This window comes from Accipiter gentilis, chromosome 6 (genome assembly GCF_929443795.1).
Source record: "Accipiter gentilis chromosome 6, bAccGen1.1, whole genome shotgun sequence".
Classification (NCBI taxonomy): domain Eukaryota; kingdom Metazoa; phylum Chordata; class Aves; order Accipitriformes; family Accipitridae; genus Astur; species Astur gentilis.
This window is the reverse complement of record NC_064885.1, coordinates 43,125,203-43,147,206: the sequence shown is the minus strand read 5'-3', so window position 1 is coordinate 43,147,206 and position 22,004 is coordinate 43,125,203. Positions and strand designations below refer to the sequence as shown.

Below are 22,004 nucleotides of genomic sequence, written 5' to 3'. Positions count from 1 at the left end.
CCATCCTAGTTATTAATTTCCAGTCGGGACCGTTCGCTATGCGGGGTGGGATCAGGGGCAACGCAGACCCTCTGTTCCCCCCCCCCCCCCAAAAAAAAAAACCCCAAACCCAGACACCAAACTCGGCCGGTTTTGCGCGGGCGCGCGCGCCCCGGCCACGTGAGGCGCACGCGCGGGGCGGCGCGCCGTTGCCGTGGTTACGGAGGAAGCCGCGGTAAGAAAATGGCCGCCCCGGCTGGCTTTCCCCTCACCCCGCTTCCCCTCCGGCTGGCTTCGGGCTCCGGTGTCTCCCGCGGTGGGGAGGGGGGCCGGACCCGGCTCGGGGGGGAGCTCCGAACCGCCGTACCCCGGGACGGGTGGTGTCCCGTCCCCTTCCCCTTCTTCCCCCTTCCTTCCTTCGTCCCTGCCGCGGCCTGCGCTCCGCGACCGCTGCCGGGGCTCCGCCGCTGCCGTGCAGCCGCGGCTTGTCTCCGGGCAGGCGGTTGGGGCGTGGGGAGGCCTCTCGGGGCAGGCCTGGGCCGCCTGTAGGGGGTGTGGGCTTGCGTTTCCACGCGTGGGCCAGAGGAGACGTGCGGCCCTGCTGCTGACGGCAGGTTCTGACCCTCCCTGTGGCCTCTGGCAGGTTCCCTGAGCCCGCCGCAGAGTTTCGGGAGGCCATGGAGCGGCACGTCCCCATTCACGCCCTGCCCGAGGAGATTCGAAAGGTATGAAACAGTGGAAGTACAAAAACCAAACCATTTGGAGGCCAGGTACTACAGTAACTTAGGAATGTTTTGCTGGCCTCTGAACGCTGGTACGTTTTGGTCCTGGTTTTATACTGGGTGTGTTCTAGCTCTATACGAAATGTAATTACACACTAATTCTATAGGAACAGTAGAGGAACATAGTCATTCTGTAATGGTGTTGTCACTGCTAGGCGAGTTTCGAATTTTGCCCCATACGGCGTGTTTTGTTGCCGTAAGTTTGGAATGACTGCAGAGCATAACATGTAATTGTTCCAAAGGAGTGCCAATACAAACAGGAATGGAACATTCCCCTTCATCTCTTCTTCTGTCTTCTCTCTGTGTGTGAGGCTGTTCTTTTGTTTGGGAGACAGATTACTACTAATGTAACAATGCTGCTGTTTATATGGGTTAACTTACAAGGAGGCTCTTTATATGGGGTGATGCACACAACTGGAACACGAGTCACTTTTTACAACACTATGAAGTTTTTACTTTGGCAGTAAAACACCCTGCTGTCCTCATTTTTTTGGTATGCATCTAATAATCAAGTAATTTAAAAGTTTTATGTAGTCAGGCTAGCACAGTCTGGAGAAATTGATAGTCCAGGAAACTGTCGAAACAATTTCTGAGCCGTCAATGATGATTTCTGAGAATTCAAGGACTGGTAAGATAGCCAAAGGAAAGGAAAAGGAATACTTGCCTGTAAAAAGGGGAGGGGAGGAACCTGGGAAATTTACAGAGTCATTAGCAGCTTTTCTGGCAGCAGCAAAGATACCAGATACGTTTGTTTAGAAATCAGTTCGTAAGGGTCAACAGGATAAGGTGGTTAGCAAAAATCAGTACAAGTTTCTCAGAAAAACAGTTGTGCCAAATTGTTGGATGAAGCACATCAAGGAATTGTTCTGGATCTAGTACTGCTCAATACTTCCATTAAAGAATTAAGGCTGTAGTCTGGTGGCACTTCAGCTGCCTGCCTTTCATTTGGATCAGTTCCTGATCTAGTTCCTGAACTCTGTGCTATGCATATGCTAGCACGAGGAGGAAGCAGGTGTAAGCGCAGGCACAAACTGGGAACAGAAAGGGGGTGACATTATTTCTTTTCCGTAGGAGTGTTGGCATCTGCTGTTTTTTGTTGAGCTAGGATCTTAGATTACAATAAGGATTACACTGATGCCAGTCTGGGAGGGGTTGTGAGCATTCTGGGAACAGCATTAAACTTCATGTTCTTAGTAAGAATAAGGCATATTTAGAAAGAGTATGTCCGATGCATCAACGCAAAATACAGAGTAACTGACTAAGCTTCCTTGTCTCTTGTCAGACCTAACACTGAGGTCTATAATCAGGTCATAAGCAGAATAATAGTAATATTGACAAAGTGATGTTACAAAGAAAGCAAGTATTAAATGTATTGATATAGGAATTGCATGTGAAACTTGGGCCTTCATTATTCCTCTGCTCAGGGCTGTTGAGGTATCAATTCTGAGCTGCAGGCTTTAAGAAAAATAACGTGACTGATGGCGATCTAGAAAAGTGCAAAAATAGTAAAGAGCTTAAAAATCTTGTTCTAGGAGAGGATAATAGAACTGGGTTTACTTATTCTGGAAAATACTTGAGGGCACAGTAACAGAATTGACGTGTAGGAAGATGGCGGTTGTCCTTCATCTCCAGCTGAAAATTAATCTGATCCTCACCTTTTTGGACTTGCTGTAGTTGAATGTTATGAAACTCTCGATGTAGGGGTGGTTGAGCTCTGGAGCAGCTCACGCAGGGGAGTTGTGGAATTCCTCCAGTGGCACTGTGGGGGACAAGTAAGGCAAACTTTTGCTTTGGGGTAAATGACTGGGCAGGCCGTCTCTTGAGATCTCTCTCACTTTTTGTGGTACACCTTTAACAAAAAGATCTATATGCAGAGGGCACATCAGTACTCCTAGATATATACAGGAATAGGTTTATGTTCCTGTCCCATCCTACCCTGTCACCTCAGTGTGAGATATGTGAGCCCTAAGGCAACGACAGCCCAAGATTTTGGGATCAGTTAAGAGTTGGGGTTTTACATATCCTTTGCTGCTGCTCGTCTCTTCACTCAGCTGACTTGCATTGTAGTTGCAGTATAGTTACAAGATACAGAGCTTGATTACAAGTCATTCTCACAATTTCCTGTCCTTGTATTTTCTACCTTTGATGTACACAAGCTGTTATTCCCTTCACATTCCCTGCTTCTTGGATTTTATAGCATCTCCTTTGGAGTCTTTCTTTTAGATGGCTCCCAACATATGCAGAACTTGTGCCAGCTGTAGATTCCTCTGCCAAACTGAGCACATGCTCCCAACACACAGTTTTTGGGCCAAAGGAACACGTGTGTCTGCTTCTCTCTTACATGGCCCTGCCTCTCTCTCTCTCTCTCATATTCCTTCTACTGCTCTCATACCTCTTTCACACAACATGCATTGCAAGATTGGCGCTAAATGAAAAAAAAAAAAAAGTAACAGGCAAATAAACATCCACATGTCTGTTATTAAAGCTTATAGGGTTTTTTGTATTTACAGTTGCATACTTCTTAGAAATGAATTATTAGGAAAGATCTAAATCATGGTTTGTTTCTAAAAAAAATTTTAAAAACCCAGAGTTGTGACTTTGCCTGTGAGCAGTTTGACAAATGTTGCTCAGTTAGGTAACCAGTGTTAGAAGTCAGCAGGAGTCAGTTTTCCCTGCAAGTTTTGAAGGAAGCTATGCCACATGGAGTGGTGGTGATGGCGAGTGTGGAGAACAGCTGCTGCTGTTTTGGCAGCATACATAGGAAAATTGGTAACTTCCCAGGAGGGAAATAACCAAGTCGGTCAATGGCAAAGTCCAAGCCATAGCTTAGGTTCTCTTCTGTGACAGTTTTTAGGGAGGGTATTTTAGGGTATTTAGGGAACCTTATTTTAGGGATGCTTGTACACTTCTAGGAGGTGATGCTTGCACACTTGGTGTGTCAGATAGCAGGTGTTTTAGGTAATTGAGTAAGTTGGTTGGTCTGCCTCTGTAGAACACTACATTTTCTTATTAAGTGTATTGCCACAGAGCTGTAGAAAGAACTTTGCAGAGACTGCTGGCTTGTAATGCCTACTTTTTCGTGTACTTGCATGTCTTAAAGTTTATGCCATCAAACTCAGTCAGAGAGGTATCATAGAGCATAGGATAGTACAAAAGTTGGTGTTTCCTTTACTCCAGTGTTATGGATGTGTATTTTTTGAGAGTTCTCTTTTTTTGTTTGTTTGTTTTTTTTGTGTTGGGTGGGCAGTTGGGTTGGTTGGTTGTTTCCTCAAGAGAAAGAAGATTATCATACTGTACCTTGTTAGCTGTCTGTTGCTAGTGGTAGACAAATATTTTATATGCTTGTGAACTTACTGTGTTTGTTTCAGCATTGTTATCCATTTAATGTAAGTAGATGGGAAGATGCAGTTTTTCCCTGAAGGTCTTAATGAAATGGGAAACGAATAGCAGCTACCTATGTAAGACAGTAAAAATATAAAGTTATATTTAATTTTATATTTTATTTGGCAAATATATAACCTTTGCTTAACATAAATCATAAAATAATTGAGCACAAGATACCCTTACAGACAAGTAGTTCTCTCACCCTAGGAGCTTAAGAAAGTAAGCAGAGCAGGAACTTTGAAGCTACGTTATACAGCAGTACAGAACGTTCCCGTGGTATCCAACTATCCGCAAAACATCATGTACATTACTAATAGCAAATGGTTACTCAATAGATTTGCCACGTGTGCTTTAGATTGAGCACATTACGGTATCTTTATGAACACATTATGTTGTCTTTAATTTTTCTTGCTGTCTTTGGACCTGGGGTTATTTTTTTTTCATAGGTTCTTACATAGTTCCAGTTGTGTCAATTAGCTAAAGAATCTGTCCCATACACCAAGCCTAGCTTTGTAAAGTGAACAACATAGCTATGTATTTAGTACTTAAAATATTGATATCAATGTGGATTCAGAAGCAGCAGCATTTCCATTTGTGCCCTTCAGATGAACACAGTAACATTTACATGCAGAATGGCAGGAAGTGTTTCCAGGGTCCTGTTGTCACATACCTTATGGATGCTTCTTAAGGTGATATTTGTGAGTTGCCCCTATGCCTGCTGAGATCTTCAATACTTGGCCGTCAGATTTTTAACATTTAGATTTCATTGGGATGACAAGCTCTGGCTATGAGAATATTCTGAGTGGCTATAATGTACTTTGGAAATGTTGGAAAGTATATGCTTATTTTTGGTATGAGCCCATATGTTACAGCCTGAAGGGGTGGAAAGCTCTCAACAGTGAACTGGTTATGCATGGACCCATAGCTGACTTGGGAAAACCAGTTCCCAGGTAGTAAAGGCAACCTGCTCTCTTACCACTGTGTATTGCGGTATCAAAGGATTTGTGAAAGCATATCTTCTGGACTTGGATAACGATCTTCTGTTCTTAATGTGAGAATTCTGGAGTCACTGGTGGTCACCTAGGGCAGCAAAGCGTTTTTCTCTCTTGCTGTACTCCTAAGGCTAGGGCTGTATTCATTATATTGAAGCTTTTCTCATAAAACTAGGGCTGTATTCACTATATTCAAGCTTTTCTACCCTTTCTGCAACCAGCATCCAAGTGCGTTACTAGGAATTGGAGAGATTGCAGTCTCTCTTGCATCACAAGCAGTTGGGTTGTAGCTAGGAGGGACTTCCTAACAGTTGCAACTGCAGGTGCAAAAAGTCAGTATTTGTCAGGCAAAGATATGGTTAGCAATGGGCTAAATGATCTTTTGTCTGCCCGGGCATTGCATTTTGTCGCAAAGTCCTGAGGTTCAGTTTATAAGAACTCTCTGCTCTGCGTTGCACTGGAGAGCTGGAGTGTGCCTTAACACATCCTGAAAGAGCTTATGAGTGCCCGTAAGGTCTGCATGGCCTGTTGGACATGTGTTAGATATTTGCAGGGCTTGTGTGAGTGAGTGCAGTTACTAGCAGTGCAACACAGTCTTTTATGATTCATTAGTCTGCTTTACTCACAGGCAGGAAAAAATTAAAGCTACCTGAAATCCGAGTATTATTTCCTGTCGTGACAAGCTGATTATTTCAGGGCATGTTTTGAATGAAACTTTTGAGAGCAGGACATTCTGTTTTTACTGCAAGCCTATTTCTACACTACTCATATGTATTCAAAGCAAGTACTGTGATTTTTATTTTGCAATTGCTATTTTATGGAAGTGGAGTAAATAATTATGTATGCAGCATGGCTTAGCGTTACAATGTGTATTACTTTCTGACTAGATGCTGACTGAAAGCTTGACTCGCAATAAACTCTTTTTAAGTGAAGTTTCTACTGAGACTCTTAAAAATCTTTCTTTGAATAAAAAAATTGATCAATTTCAGTCAAATAACTTGTCAGTTTTGCATATACAGCAGAAGATTCCACTTTCTTCCTAGAAAATCAGTTGTGTGGTTTGAGTAATGATTTCTTTTTGTGTAATAGGGATTGGCTAGTTTGTCAGGAGAGGGACAAACAGCGTGAGAGAAATGAAAGGAGTATGGGAGAGGAGGAGTAAAACAAAAAGAAAGTAGATTCAGATAATAAGGTAGAATCAAGTAGAGGTAGAATAAAACAATCATTCTGCTACAAGCGGTATTTGGACAGATACAGGGGTTTTTGTTATTTGGCCAGTCCTTGCTAAAGCAGTCTCAGTCCTGACGGATCAACTGGGGAGGGAGCAAGAGCTGTTAACTACCGTGTTATGTGCCTGAGGAGCACTGGGTGATGCAAGGAGGATGGCTAGTGCTGCAGTTCCCTTAGGCTCTCCCTCTCCTGCACTGTAAAATTAATGTAGAAGGAGCCCATCTGTGCTCATGGCTCTATGTTTTTATTTCAGTGATGCACAGAAACATATTCAAAGCTTTTTAAAAGAATCTCATTAATTGAGGACTTAAGTTCTGGCTTTTAAGAGTCATGGCTATTTATTAGCTGCTTGTAATGGGCTATTTCTAGCATAAGGGATCCATATGCTGGATGTTGTAATACCAAGGCACTGCTAAGTGAGAAAGTAGATCATTTTTCTTTTAACAAGAATTTAGTTCTTTATCGTGGTAACTTTTGCGGGTGGAATCAGAAATATCAGAGAAGAATAGCAGTGCACAAGCTGACACTCCCTGTAGTTATTTGGTCAAGTTGAAATGGTATAAATTCCTGTCTCGTCATTCAAAAGGCTAATAATGGTCCAGACCACCAAAGTAATCTTTTTCTTTCTTTTTTTCCTTATAACTTATGCTCTACAGATGCTTATGGTACTGAGTCAGACAGATGTAATTTAAGTGACTATCAGTCTTGGCTCAGTTCTCCACTTGCCCTTGGTAGCTAAAGAAGTCTATGTAACCATGGAATGATATTAGTTCTTCCAAAACCAAATGCATCTCTGAGTTGAAACTATTCCCACAGATGCTGTAGTGGAACAGTTGCTGGAATATCACAGCTAGAAATGTTACCTTGTGATACGGTTTGTTCTGGACATTGCTCTCTTCCTTTCTTTGTAGCGTCTGGTGTAATGTGTATCAGAACTGTAGCTCAAAATCTTGTGGATCAAATATCTTCCTAGCTCAAGCACTTTGTCCTCAGTGAGTTTGTTTTTCATTTTATGTTGTTATCATGCATGCAGTACTGTCGTGCTAACTTCAATAGCAGGGGTTTTTTAGTATCCCTCTGTTACCTTTTCAAGTCCTGTTTGCCTTGAGTTTCCCTGTCCAAGCTGACCAAAACCACAACACTAAAATTACTCAAATGACCTTCTGTTTGGTGTTGTTTTGGGTTTTTTTTATTACTGATTGATTTTTTTCTATTGACTGCTTATTCTCACTGGTAGGGACATATACAGTCCCCTTTCTAGATAGAGCTCTGATAGCTTCCTTTTTTTCCTATTCCTTCCAAACTCTGCTTTTTCCCCTGATTTTTTTTCTTTTTTTGCTTTGTGTTTGAGAAGATGACAACAGTCTTTTGATCAAATGTAAATAGATAGTGAAATATGGAATCTGAAAACATAAATAATTTTGTATGTAATACACATTCTTTGTGGTTACTCAGGGCTAATATTATTCCAGAAAAGGTAGCTTTGTAAGCATAAGAACAAATGAAAATTTGTTTCCTATAGACCTTTGTGTAATGGTTGATCATCTTTGGTGTTTAAGATACAAGGTCTAATGGAATCTTTTGTCCTGGACAGACCATTTATAAGGCTCTCTTCTGTATGGACTATCTGATATCTGATAAGGACTGCACTCACACTCCAGAGTGTTCTTCAGCAGGGAACTTAAAAAGTCTTTATTGCCTACCTAGTTGTCTAAAACTTTTAGACACTTAAGTATCTCTGCCCTCAGTGTCAGAATTGGTTATAAATGACCAAACATTCTGGTTTGCAAATTATTGAAGGGTGACAATAGAGAAATACACATTTAGACGAAGTAATGTTATTTCTCTTGGAAACTGCAAAACCCCAAAACATTTCATTTGCAAGTAGTCTTCAAAGCTATAAAATGCTTTCTGGCTCTGACCTTTAAATTGGTGTAGCCTTTAGATGGCTTTGTCATTATTTTGGCTGAATGAAATCAGCATCTACAGCTTGACAGTATTTCTCTATACCTGTCTGTGTGAAGCGTCAGTAGCTTCTGAAAAGTGTCCAAACAGCTCAGGAATTCTAGGAGGTGTTTTAAGTATCAGCAAGGAGATCTTGGGTTGTGATGTTTGCAATGAGAGGGTGGGGTCGGGGAGGGAGAAAGTTCTGGAAAGTTCTGCCTGTGATTTTACCACTGTGGGCATGACAGAGAAATCTTGGATTTAGGATGAGAATTCAGATTAGTACAGCCCTTGCTCTGCCCAGTTCAGACCTTGCTCTTTGGAGCAATTCACTTTCAGCTGGGTCCTGTTAATTTTCTAGGCATATTGGGCATACATGAGCTGAGTTTACATTAATTAGCTTGCTTATTGGTGTTAATCTACTGCAGCATGGAATTTAGTTTGGGCTAGCTTGCCTGTTGAGCATCGCTCAATCCGTGCCAGATTCATTACTGGTATTGAGAAACTGCTGTTTACACTGCAGATAGGTACTTTAAAACTAGTTCATGTCTATATACAGCATATTGCAGTGGTTGCAGGATAATTGTGCATGTACAGAAGCAAAGTTCTGATTAAAAGCCTGAACTTTCTTTCCTTACTGCAGTAGTATAAAGCCCGTGAGCTTTCCTGTGATTTTTTGACTATGTAGCAAATACTTCAAAAATCCAACCTGATCTGCAGTCCTTTCAAGTTTTTACTTCACCTGAGGAATGGATGTGAAGAGGAACGGGACCCATTTCCCACTAAGTCCAGATGGATAATATTTACTGTTCTATGACTTAATTTATTTTTAAGTTCAATAACAAAATTGAATTTCAAAACTAAAAAGTTATAGTACTTGCATAAAACATTTTCAGTTCAGGACCCTAATTGTTTTATTTTGTTTTTAATCCTAGTACCCAGTGAAATCTCTGTAACTGTTTATTTGAAAGACAGCAGTGGTGGTGCTGCAAGAGAGCACAATGTTCTTTTCGGGATAAGAGCCCCCCTCCTGTGCTCCTTATAACAGCTCATTTTGTCCTCTTTCAATATAGTAATTTTAGTGCTTTGGAACTTTATGGTAGTTATCCTGAATAACAGTTTCATATTTCCAAGCACAGTTTGCAGCTGCCAGGAAAAACAAACTTGCATTTTCAGCTCATTCAGAGCAACTGTAACTAGGGGTATTTTAAACTGGGGCAAGACTAAGAAACTGGAAAATAAAGCTTGGCCTGGTAATTCCAGGGCATCCTGAAATACCATTTTTATCAAGCTGTATTTAAACTGCTAAAGGTTATTGAATCATGGGATAATGAGTCTTTAGTTTATAATTTTTGAAAGCTCTTCTCTTTCATCTAAGTATGATTTCTTTGAATTTATCCCAATGTCTCAAAATATCTTTTTTTTGTTCCTTTTTCTGTAACACGAAGGACTCTTACGTTCTTTGACTTAAACCGCTTGCAATTTCCCAGCTTTCTGACTTTTCTAAGTCATTGTGTTAAAATCGTTGTAACAGTTGATAATTGCAAGAAAGGTTAAAGCGTGTTTTAAGCTCTCGGTACACAAACACATAACTGCTCTTCCAGCTGCTACCCATTTTCCATCTTTCATGTCTCCAAGCTTACCCATACCTGTTTATATTTGTTGCTTTGAGGTTGTGTCTTTAGCTGTATTATGAGTGTCCTCTGATCTAATCTTAATTCTAACCATCTCCTCTCAAATATATTTATGCTGTGACCGGAGAACAGTGTAAAATCTGTCATGTTCAGGGATCTGTGCTGGTATGCAGATGCTTACATGTCCCCTACTGAAGTGTCAGACCTTGGATTGGTCTGGCTGATTTATTTACTTGATATCTATTTCTTGTGCAGGTTCACTTCCACATCACTTGTAAACTGAGCATTTTTTTTTTCCTGGAAGTGAAAATTAAGGTATGCAGGAACAACTGATATACTGAGTAATAAGTATGTATCAAAGTCGATGCACATCTATCTGTTCATATTTATGAAGCCTTGCTTACTGCAAAGCTTAATTTGATTACTTGCAAAAGTATGTTTCTCAATTTAAGAAATGGTCTTTCAATTAGATATGTATTATGTACTCTGTATTTTTTAAATCAGTGATGAATACTTCATACCTAGTAAATGGGTTACAATTTCCACAACACTCAAGTGTCATGGACACTACATCATAATAATTAGGCCTGTACTCATTTGAATTACTTTTGATCTTGTACGCTTCAGTTGGATATACTTCAGTTGTCAAAAAACCACAGTAAATAACATATTTCTGGCTTTGGTGATCACAGATTCATTAAGGAGATAACTTTGTAAAACACAGCATTTTATTTTAAATAAATACATCAAACATAATTCAGAGGTGCTTCATTTTAGAATTCCAGTGGGAGTTCCCACATAGTAAATTGCATAATTGATGTATCTTGTGAAGTTTCCAGTAAGTGAAAGTACTGCTATGGTTTGATTTCATTTTGCTAATGTAAAATTTTGTCTTTATTATTTGTTAAAGCAATAACATAATCTGATCATAAATGCTCCAGAGCAGTAAATGGTTTAAACTATTCAGATTTATTATTATTATTATTATTATTTAGTGTTATTCAGGGTTTTTTTGTTCAACTTGTTTCTTACAAACAATCTTGCAATTTTATCTTTTTCTAGATGTCCCGGGATGAGACAGTGTGTAAATACTGTGGAGTCAGCTATTTGATACTTCATGAATTTAAGTTGATGGAAGAAAAAGTAAAAGCAATGGAAAAGGAGATTAAATTTTATGAAGGAAGTATAGAACGGGAAAAAGGACTTCAAGCAGAATTGCAGTCTCTTTACCAAGACCTTGAACACTACCGAGCTGACAGTGAATCAAAAACAGAAAGGTCAGACCATATTATCTAGTCTGATGTTATTCTCATGTATGTGTATTAGGTAGTTTCTTTCCACACAAGTTTAAAATACAAATAAGATTTGTCTGTCTTTTATCAGATGTAACATATATACTGTAATACTTAATTTAAATCATCTTTCATAGTATTCTTTGGCAGTAAGTTTTAAATTCCTTAATAGTTTAGAAACAGTCAATATATTTAAAGTGAAAGAAAGGCCAGAAGGCATTTCAGAGGTATTTCCCCTGCACACACGCCCAAAGAGAAATGATCCTGTATTTCATCTTATCATTTTGTAATAAAATTATAATATTTTAAATGAAATTCCACAGTATTGGGAGTATCATAGTTCTGAAATTTTTACTTACCGTCTCATAGTAACATGGTAAAGAATTACCAGCGTTCGTACCCTGAGAAGCTTACAGTTCACTCTCTGAAGGGATGATACAGAATAGTAAAGCAATTGTGAAAATCTTGGGTACCGCTTGTGGCATTGTTCCTCAGAAACAGGAGTTTGCAAACGCTTACTGGCAGGTATGTGAAGGTCCCAATTAAAGGGGGAGTTTTGTACTCTTAAGAACTCCAGTAATTAACAGTATGCCCCAGAGCCACCTTTATGTTTTTAGGGCATAATGATTACAACCTTTAAGTGTGTTCGCTTTCAGCTCATACTTCCAGGCTTTTGTTGTGTTCTACTTCTTTGTCACATCATGATAACTTTAAACTTAGAAAAGGAAGTCATACTTCGAAAATATTTGTCCTTTTGATGGGCCTACAGCACAGCTTTGCTTCCTAAACCTTCAGATTGGTACAACAAATATAAATGTTCATTTTGGGGTAGACATGAGAAAACAAAGCTTAAAAGGAAGGTTTCAAAGACTTTTTTTGCCCTCTGCCCTTCCTTCCTTCATATTTTCTAATATTTTTCCTCTTCTCTAGGTTTGCAGTAAAGGGTGCAAAGGCAGTTATACCCAAACTAGCCTTAAAATATGTGGCTGATTCATGTACTAGAAGTGGCGTTCCTGAGGCAGTCCAGGCAGCAGCAGTGGCTGCAGAACCTGGTGTCTACCTGTGTTAGTTTTTGTGCCCTGTAATTAGAGTGCCATCAGGTTCTCAACCATGAACCTCAAGCTAGCTTGTTAGCTTTGATTTGTCCATCCTCAGCGGTTATTTATGATGTATCAAGAACTTGGACAGAGAGGGAGATTGTTGTAGTCAATATGAGCATTTATGATAAAAGCATTATGGGTGGGGTTTTTTAGTCTTATTTTTGCTGTAGGATTTCTGGACTGACATTTCTGGTTTCTAATTAACCTTCTGTTGCTTTCTGCTGTTTTATGACACCATGACAATATGACCAATTTCATAATATCAAATTGCATCTTTTCTGCACTGTTCTGTGAAAGAAAGACGAGTGTTTTGGTCTCTTCCAGACTTGAAGCTCTGAAGAACTGCCCTTCCTTTTTTTTCCTCTTGTCTTCTAATCTTCATAGTCTGGTTTAACATGGATGCTATGTGCTGGTTTTCTGTATCCTAATTTTCTATCCTCATGTTTTGGAATCTATTGTTATATTCCACTGATTTGTTAACTATAAACATTGATATTTATAGTTGGCTAATAAAGGATACTTTATAAAAATGCAGTTGCTAAAGTTGACTACTGATAGAATAATGTGGTACAAACAAGGGCATCATAAACTTATTGGTAATTTCTTGCTCATCTGAATCAAACTGTTTGTCAGAAGCCTTTTGTACGAATGAGATTATAATTTTAATTTTCAGCTCAGTCATTTTGATTCTGAAGACCTCCCAGTAAGGGTGTTTCTTGCATGACTGACTCACACCTAGTAGGAAGTGATCTAGAACTGATAATGTGGGGCATTTTGAGTGTTAAGGTGCTTTCAGGAGATTGGTCTGGAATGCTTTGGACACACTACAGAAGAAACAACTTCAGCTTGTCTATAGGCGAACCGCTCAAATCCATTAACTTTTCTTTTCTTTTTTTTTTTTTTTTTGTGAATCACTTAAATACTACTAAGAATTTAACATTACTATTAATGGATTTAGTTAGGCTTGTGTTTGGTAATATTATTTAAAAGATTCATTTTAAAACACAAGTTCACACAAAGTTGAATAAAATGCATTTATCTTGTAGATCACTCTATATTGTTTCTTGCAACATTTTTTTCATTTGAACTGAACATCCTCCACCCCCCTAATATTCAATGTTTTCTTTGGCTTAACGTTGTATTTTTGAAGAGTGGATTTGCTCCTTGTTCCTTTAATGGCTCTGGGTGGCAGTTATGGTGGTAGTATTCAGTTTGTTAGCAAATGCAGTGACAGCACATTCTTCTTGTTGAGGATCATTTGCCAGAGGTAAACTTTAAAATTTTCATTTAGCTGACTTTTTGTCGTAAAGCTGGAAGAGTTAATAAAAATTTTATCTCTGCATTTTTTTCCCCCTAAGGCTCGACTTGATTTAAAACCTGCTGAAATCAAGTGAAGTACTTTCAGTAGGCTTTCATTCAGACCATAAATCAGCTATTGTGCCTTGTTAAGTAACTTGTCTAAATATTCCTTATCTCCTCTTTACTATCCTGGGCCTCTCGTTACCTTGTGCTGTTGGCATAAACTAACTATTCAACATACTATCTTCTGGTTCTTGCAAGGCTGACAAATCATTCCTCCCAAACTGCAAATGTTTATCAGGAGCCAAATAGGACTTTTTTTTTTTTTTTCCCCCCCTCTGGTAGACCAGGAGATTTAATCTTTCTTGTTAGTTGCAGATTGTTTCGTTTTTATATTCCTTTTCGGTTGAAGTATTGCTGTTGTTTGTACCAGTGGTTAACCTTGAAAGCCACCTGGGTACCGGCGCTTTTGCAGAAATTAGTTACCTGCCCTTTGGGATTTTGTCAGAAGAAGGGGAACTAACTGGCATGCAGTTAACTACGCTGATTCGATTTAGCTATTCAAGTCTTACTCTTAGTCAGTGTTAAAATCGCTTTAATTCCAGACTACTTGCATGAGAGCTATTCCTGAAGGGCTGGGGCTAGCTTGAAATAGCAATGCCAGTCAATACTCATACTGCCTTGAGGTGGGCTGTGCAGCTGGTGCTGCATTTTGCTCTGTGCTGCTGGCTACCATCTGCAAGAGCAATGATTCACGCTTAGTTAAGCTGAAACGCTGATGTGTCTTTTGACTAACTATTTTTGGTCTGTTACCTATTTAAACATATTGGTAACAGGCACTTTCATTGGGGCCTTCTCTAATTCATTGGAGATATAGGTATGGCTGGATTTAGCCATGTCTCTGTGTAGGACCCTCCCTTAGATTCCTGGAGTCCCTAGAGCTGACTTTATTAATGGATTTTCTCTGGCAGTGTCCTTTGACATTTGTGACACTGCATGAGGGGCACACTGTATTTGTGGTGTGACTTTTGATAATTCTCACAACACCCAATATAAGAAATGTAAAATAGATTTAAATACTAAAGATGCTTTTTAAAGGTATAGTAGCGCTGGATATCATGAGCCTGACAAAGAGCAAAAAAATTGTTATGATGTTTAGAGATGTGAAGAAGTGTATAGCTATCACTTAGCAAGTCCTATGTCAAAGTTCTCTTGTAAATAGATTCCTGAAAACTTTTTTACAAATCTAGCAGGAGGAGTTACTTGTTGATTGCTACCATGAGACTTATGCTCCTGAGCCATGCATATAGATGTTGAAAATTTATAAATAATAAAATATTAAAGAAAATGTAAACCTAACATTTAAACTTGTGGAAACTATTTTTTCCATATTTGTGGGGTTTTGTGTGTGTTTTCTTGAGTTTGTTAGTTCCTACCACAATGGCAAAACCTTAATACCATGAAAAATGCTTTGTTGTTGAATTTGCCTAAAATAAATCTTCCTTTTTGTGACATGATTGCTTAGGAATGCAACAGCAGCTACCTGGCTTGGTAAAGTCTAAACTTGCAATAAAACACTAAAGTGACTCGGCAGGGATAACAGCATGCTGCTCTACCCTTAGCTAGCAACCTACACAACAGTTTGGTGGAAATGACGTCTGGTTTCTTATCCTGGGAGACTGAAAATACTGGGAATGGGGAGTGGTACATGCTTTAAGAACTGTGTCACCATTTTAAAAATAGGTTTTGAAGGGAAAGAACACAAGGCAAAAAGGTCACTTTAATCGTTGGTGTTTTTTTAATGTCTGTTTCTGTTGAATATTTAGCGATAAAATGGAGTGGAGTTGGTATAAAAAATCACTGAGAGCCAAATCTGGATGAAAAAAAGAGGTAAAGAGCTAATCTCTCCTTTTCTGAATGTGGTTTAGGGCATACAGTCGGTTATTCTTATTATATACCATCATATGTGGGTAACCTGGGAGATTGCACATCTTTTGACTGTTTCAGAAAGCATGACTAACAAACAAAACATTATAACCACTGCAGCACTGTAATGTATTTTCAGAATGATATTGGTGTATCATCTAATACATAAGAAGAAATCAGTTCATAAAGTAGTTAGTGTTCTTCATGCTACAGCTATTCTGTGCAAGTCTCAGTTGTGTGCTCCTTCAGCGGCTGCTTGGAAGAGAAAAGTAAATAAAACAAGCTGCCAAGAGGTATCAGCTGGGCACAGGATTCAGTGAGTCCCTGGGTTTTGCACTCATAATTTCCCAGCAAAGGGAAATAATGTAGTGGTTTTTTCTTGTAGGCAGAATATAGAGCACATAAGCGCTGGAATTTTTCTGGCTCCATATGTATTTAATTCTACTTTTAGATAGTTCAAGTTGCAGTGTTTAGAAGTGCGCAAGAGCTGGTTTGTACTTGGAAGTGCCGTGTGTGTGTGTTCTGAAGAGAGGATATGAAGTTTACTAAGAAATGGCGCCTTCAACTTTTTTATTCAATCTGTTTTGTAAATAACATAATAGTATGTACTTCTCTAATTAGCTACTTGATAATTTTAGGGGGTACTTATTAACCAGGAAAAAGCAGAATTTTGTATTATGCCAAAGTGGTTTCATGTGTTCTTTTTAATAGTTGCAAACTGCTCTATGTATTTTGCCCTGATAGTGGCATCATGGTGGCTTGGGTATGGCTCAGGCTTGTGCAGAGTGCCAGCAAAAGGCCTAACAGGGTTTGGGGGACCCAGGTCCTGTGTTCACCCTCTGTACAGCAGTGAACTTCACTTTTACACTTAAAAAAAATCACTGACAAATCTTGTCACAGTCTCAGAAAGCCAATCAGCACAGTGCCTTGGGGAAATAATCTCTTGCTGTTAGATTCTTATGTAAAGTATGTTGAAGCCAGTGTTCCCAATAGGATATGTGCTTTTTTCTACTGACAAGCAATAGCTTAGTCTCACTCTTGATGTGTTAAAATTGGAATTGCTCTAGTTTTGACAAGGTTTTTTTCTATTAACATGATTAAGTGCCAAGATTGATTATTAATAAGCAAGACAAATTTGTTCACAGAGATAGTTCAGAAGAGAAATTCATGAGGTGCAAAACCCTGAAGTAATGCTTAATCTTTGCCCAAATTCCTGACAAAATGAACTTTCTTCTGGCAAAACAAAATTCCTTATCCAGAAGAGGCTAAAACAGCAGTTAGTGGAAAATGCAAAAGGCTACATGAAATCTGCATTTTTGCTTCCATGCATACTTTTCTTGTATGTTTCATTAAAAATATTTTCATATTTAATAGGTAAAATTAAAAGTTGAAGTCACATTAAAAAAATTATCACCGTTTTTTGGCATCTAAGAATGGTACCACATACTGCAAAAATGGCCTCGAGAGGCGTTTACTGACAAGAAAGCTCCAGCAAAGATTCCGCGTAAGTCTATGCGTGCCTCCATGAACGGCTAACTTTCCTCAGGAAAGTAAAGCAGTTCGTCTCCCTCAGTGAAGGTTTTTTGCATTAGGCATGTATTTTCAGTTCCTTCTCTGCTTATTGTTTGAACAGTTTATAGGCTACAGTTCTTGAGGTTTTCCAGTTTCAGTGCTCACAACCGTCTGCAATTACAGGGACTAGTTCCTCTGTTACACCCTTGCATGGTTCCAGCAGTGAGTCCTTGCACAGCGTCACGTACAATGGTAAATGCCATATTTACCTGCTTACTAGGGAAGGAGATCAACAGGTCATTGTATAACTTAACTCATTGTGGGCAGCATAATTGCATGTGAGAGATTAAAGTAATGCTTAGATATTATTTTATTGTATGGTTATGGTATTCATAAATTGTCAGATAATTGAATTTGTGTTTAATATCCCATATTGCATGGTAGATATAAGAAAATGGTGTGATGCACATTTGTTTAGTTGTTTTCCCCTTTCTTCTAATGGGTGATCATTTATTTGTTCACACTATAAGCTCAAGTTAAAACTTTCAATTGCTTGGGTATAGTGACTGCTATCCATTTTGTGACCACTGGTTGAAAGCAAAAAAGCAAGAATTCAAGAATGACCCATCAAGAAGTTTTTAATAAAATAATTTTCTGTGCCTCCATTTATCTCCACTTTATAACTTAATGTGAGATTTGTAAGCTTGCTCTGTAGTTGTAAAATGATTCTGAGCATAACTGGAAAGCCTTAGTTTGATTCAGTCCATACTCAGGCAGAATGTCTTGCTGAAATCCATAGGGGTTCTGCTTTATTATCTTTCAAAGTGAAATTTGAAAGCTTTGTGATTATCTACTGAAGAAGGTTAATATATTGTGTGCATGTGAATACAGGACAAGGTGTTATGTTCTGGAGCTCTCTATGGCCCCATAGCAATGAAACTTGGATGGGACCAGAAGGTGAACACAGGCTAATCCTTGAATACTGAGACACCTATTTTTGCTTCCGTTTTTGACTGCCCCTTGCACTTGACTCTGCTTTTAAGACTGCAAAACGGGAAGGTGGCTACCCAGAGAAAAATCTGGGGTAAGCTCTTTTGACCATGGCTGCGTTCTGAAGGATTCTCTAGTAAAGGGAAGAGGTGAGTGTGGGATGGATGAAGGTTGCTTGCTGCTCTAGATCACTGGGCTCTGTGGATTTGGAGGTCAGGGAGCCCCTCATCAGAGGGAAGATACAGAAAAAGAGATTTCATGTTTTGTAAGAAAGAAGTAATGAAAAGATGGGTTCACGTGGATTGTGACTTGTAGAATTCAGAGGAAAAATTTAGTTTCTGTTTGCATTCAAGGATGTAATAATGTATGTAACAGAGTTGGCTTCATCAGCAAGACACTTGTCCAGTTGAAAAAAATATAAACACATAAAATATATTTGTATTATGTTAGGGAAACACAATGTATTGTCTTATTGCGTATAATTACATGGTCTCTACTGTACCTGCAAAGTCTAGATACTAGGAAAAATTCTGCTTGGGAATTATACTCAAACATACACTTTGGGAAACTTCTATTTGAATTTGCTGGTGCAAATTTGTAGTATAAGTAAAAAGTCACCTATAAATTTGCCTTGGCACCATTTCTTTTTTATGCATTCGTCAAATTACTCATGACTGTAATCTCATTTTAACTGAATCAGTGTAACTCCACTGAGTTCTAAGAAGTTATTCCTGAGTTACACTGCTCTGACAGTACTGAGTATGACTGCTATGACTGAAATTATGTGAACTTTAATTACTGTAGATGAAGTTGGGAGCTGGATTGGTAGCTCTGGGAAGTTAAATCTTGAGTTTCTTCAAAGATAAATTTTGAAGTGCTTGTGACAAGGCAGTCATCTTTCTATCATTGTTTTTCAGACCTGTTCCAGAGATTTACCTTTGCTGAAGCAAAAATTATCCAGACTGTCTTCATAATACATCTTATATTTCTGCTGAGATAGTAAAGATAGATGAAAATTAATGCAAGATTTGAAAAGACTGTCAGCCTACATGAGACTTGATAGAGACCTTCACAAAGAGCCTCTTCATTGGTTGTCAGAGATAATTTTAATTTGCTGTCAAATTGGACCGTATGCTAACCTGCAATCAAGAGGTGAATGATTCTGCAGTGGCACATGAAAACTATTAAATAGTCTTAACTTGAATAGTCTGTGCTGAACAGAATAATAAAAAAAAAAAAAATTATGAAGAAGTTTGTGGATGATGCCAAATTTATGAATGAATAATGTAACATGCTGAAATGAAAATGAGCAACTTCTGGCTCTGAGTAGATCCTAGAGTTTCATGGAGCTGAAAACACTGTAGTGAAACTTTTTTCATTGACAGTGTGTTCCAGCCTCCTCTGTGCATACTGTCTTTGCTGACTCCGGGCAAGTAGGGATGCAGTTGCTCATTCAGGCTTAAATGGGGCTTACTGGGGCTTGTAAGGGGGCTATGTATTGTGTAATCTGCAAAGGTTATTTCTTCTGATCTTAACTTCTGCAAAATGCAATGTCTTAAATTCAAACAAACATGGCAATTGCTCTTGTCGTTACTTTTAAGACAATGAGTATATTTGTTGGCAAGAATCCCTTGCAACTACTTCTTTATTTTCTCATGCTATTCTTTTCGTTGTCAGCACTAGTAGTTAACATGTTATAATTGAGCTCCCACTCTGGGCAGGCTTTCTCCTGTATTCACTAAGAAAGTATGCTGGCTGCAAAGATAGGATGATAATTTTCACAGTTCGTGTGAACTGTAGGACAGAGGGCGAGATCAGTATGTTCTCACGATTCTCTTGTAATGCCAGCATTTAGTGATTCATTGAACTTTTTCTTTTGTGCTAAATAGCACTAAAATAACATGTTTATTTTTCTTCCTTCTTATGGTGGTGGTGGTAGTCAGAGTGCAGCTGTCTTGCCTTCTCCACCTCTTCTTTGTGTGTGAATGACCAGAACATACTGATAATGTCCCTTTGCACTCTGAGGCTGCAGTTCTGTGCTAAACTCATTATATCGGATCTCTGGAATGGAAAGAGGAAGAAAATTTGCAAGTTATTTGCAAGTTTCTTTTTTAAACCAAAAGATCTTCAAATACTGCCCATTCTGGAATGAGTAAGAATAGAAAATGAGCATCCAGTTTTCCATGGATCCCAAAGTTTTGATTTGGTGTTGTTCCATGATAAATCACTGTTGTTTTTCCTCAAGGTATAGTTAACAGAATATATCATCTGCAAAAATAGATCTGAATGTAACTGTTATGGGGATGGACATTTCCTCATTAGTCAGTGACACCAATCTGATTCTGCTCCCAAATGCAATCAAACAGATTTTATTTTCTCCTCTCCTGCCCTCTGCCTCCAAGAAATTTACAGGTAGGTATGGGTAAATTTTCCTAGCAAGGTAATACCAGAAATTTCTTCAATTTTTTTAAAGTGTTTTTTTTTTGGGGGGGGGGGGGGCGGGTTTTGGTTTTTTTTTAGTGATCACAGTTGAGCCCTATCAATTGGCTTTTTAACTACTGGATGTTCAGTTTTAGTTTTGGCAGAGCTCTACAGGCCCAGGTTTCTTTATCAGGACTCATATTTTTTTAAATTTGCTTTTTGGTGCAAATGTGTTATAGATGATCTATCTGATAACAGAATTAATGTACGTGAATATTATGACTTATTTTTTATAATATTTTTTACTGTAAATCATTCTCATTTTCTTTTGCTTTTTAAAGTTGAAGCAAAAGCTGATATAATGTTTCTGCCATTCTTTTGGTTTTGTAAAATATTTGTTGATTTCAAATATTATTTACTTGTGACAATGAGTCGCCAGTAGGCAAATAGATCGTATACTCTGCTTGCAGTAGTAAGTGTTGAAAGCTTACAAAGGGACTGGTTTTTAACAGTTGCATATCATTGTAGTTGTACTTTTGGGGATAGAAGACTATATTAGAATGGTTACCTACAGCTAACAGAAAAGAAAAAAGTTGTACTGTAAACTGGTAATGATGTGCTGCCGTGTGGTATTCTTTCTGCACATGTAACACAGGAAGGGAATTGGATTCAACTGTCTGTTATTCCCGTATGGTTCCATTCTTTTCATTACAATTGTGGGAATAAGTCCCGAGTTGTTAAAAGAACAGTGTTTAAAATGTATTTATTTATACTATGATAGCTGTGCTTGAAAAATAAACAGGTTCAGAACCGCTGCTATAATGAAAGAGTTCAAAAGGTGAATTTTAGAGGCAAAGCAGAACTTGCAGGTCAGCTGTCTGTTCCTTTGAACTGGGCGGCTGTGCTTGCTGTGGGTTAGAGTCCAGCACGAAGGTGGGTCGTATCCTAAGCGGGCGGGAGACCAGTGTGTGCAACTGGGCACAGCTGTACCGTGATGGGGAGCTCCCTGTTCTTCCTGGGGCCACCCTCCTCCTCCTCCTCTCCTGTGAGCAGGCGATGGCGGTAAGAAGAAATACTGGTCAGTTCTCCTGTGTCTTATCAGGGGGCTGGTTTGTTTTGGGTTTTTTTCCAAAATACATGTACAAAACTTGAAGCAATTAAAATGAGGGGATTGTTCAGATGTTGGCAAATGCACTCACTGAGTGGCCACCCTGAGCAGGCGGCATCTCCGTGTGCTTCCAGGTGCCTGCGGGAATCCTGCCTGACCTCGGCCTCCGCTACACCTGGGGAGGGAATGGGCCGAGCCGGCTGCGGAGCAGGCATCCTGCCTGCCGACTGCGAGAGTGGGAAATCCCATAAATGAGGGAAGCCCCAGGTGGATCAGCCTCATCTGATGAGGCGTCTGGTTTTGTTCCCCCTTTTTCTGGGTGGGAAGTGGTGTGGAGACAGAGTGAAGCCCCTGCGAGCGGCGGTGCCCCTTCTCCCCGGCTGTGGGATGCTGCTCTGTGGTCGAGGCAGG

General features: G+C 39.2%; 1 protein-coding gene across 2 annotated transcripts in view; it reads left to right on the top strand.

The window, feature by feature from the left end:
* Positions 1-164: 164 nt before the first annotated feature.
* The window catches only part of LEKR1 (leucine, glutamate and lysine rich 1), a 64,738-nt gene continuing 42,898 nt past the window's right edge, over positions 165-22,004 (top strand). The window contains exons 1-3 of one of the 2 annotated variants that reach the window (XM_049801755.1): positions 165-214; positions 623-704; positions 11,008-11,222. In XM_049801755.1, the coding sequence (XP_049657712.1) occupies positions 657-704; positions 11,008-11,222 (263 nt within the window). In that variant the 5' untranslated portion in view covers positions 165-214; positions 623-656. Of the gene's footprint in view, positions 215-247; positions 705-11,007; positions 11,223-22,004 lie in introns of those variants that run through there. The other variant, XM_049801756.1, reaches the window with a different exon arrangement.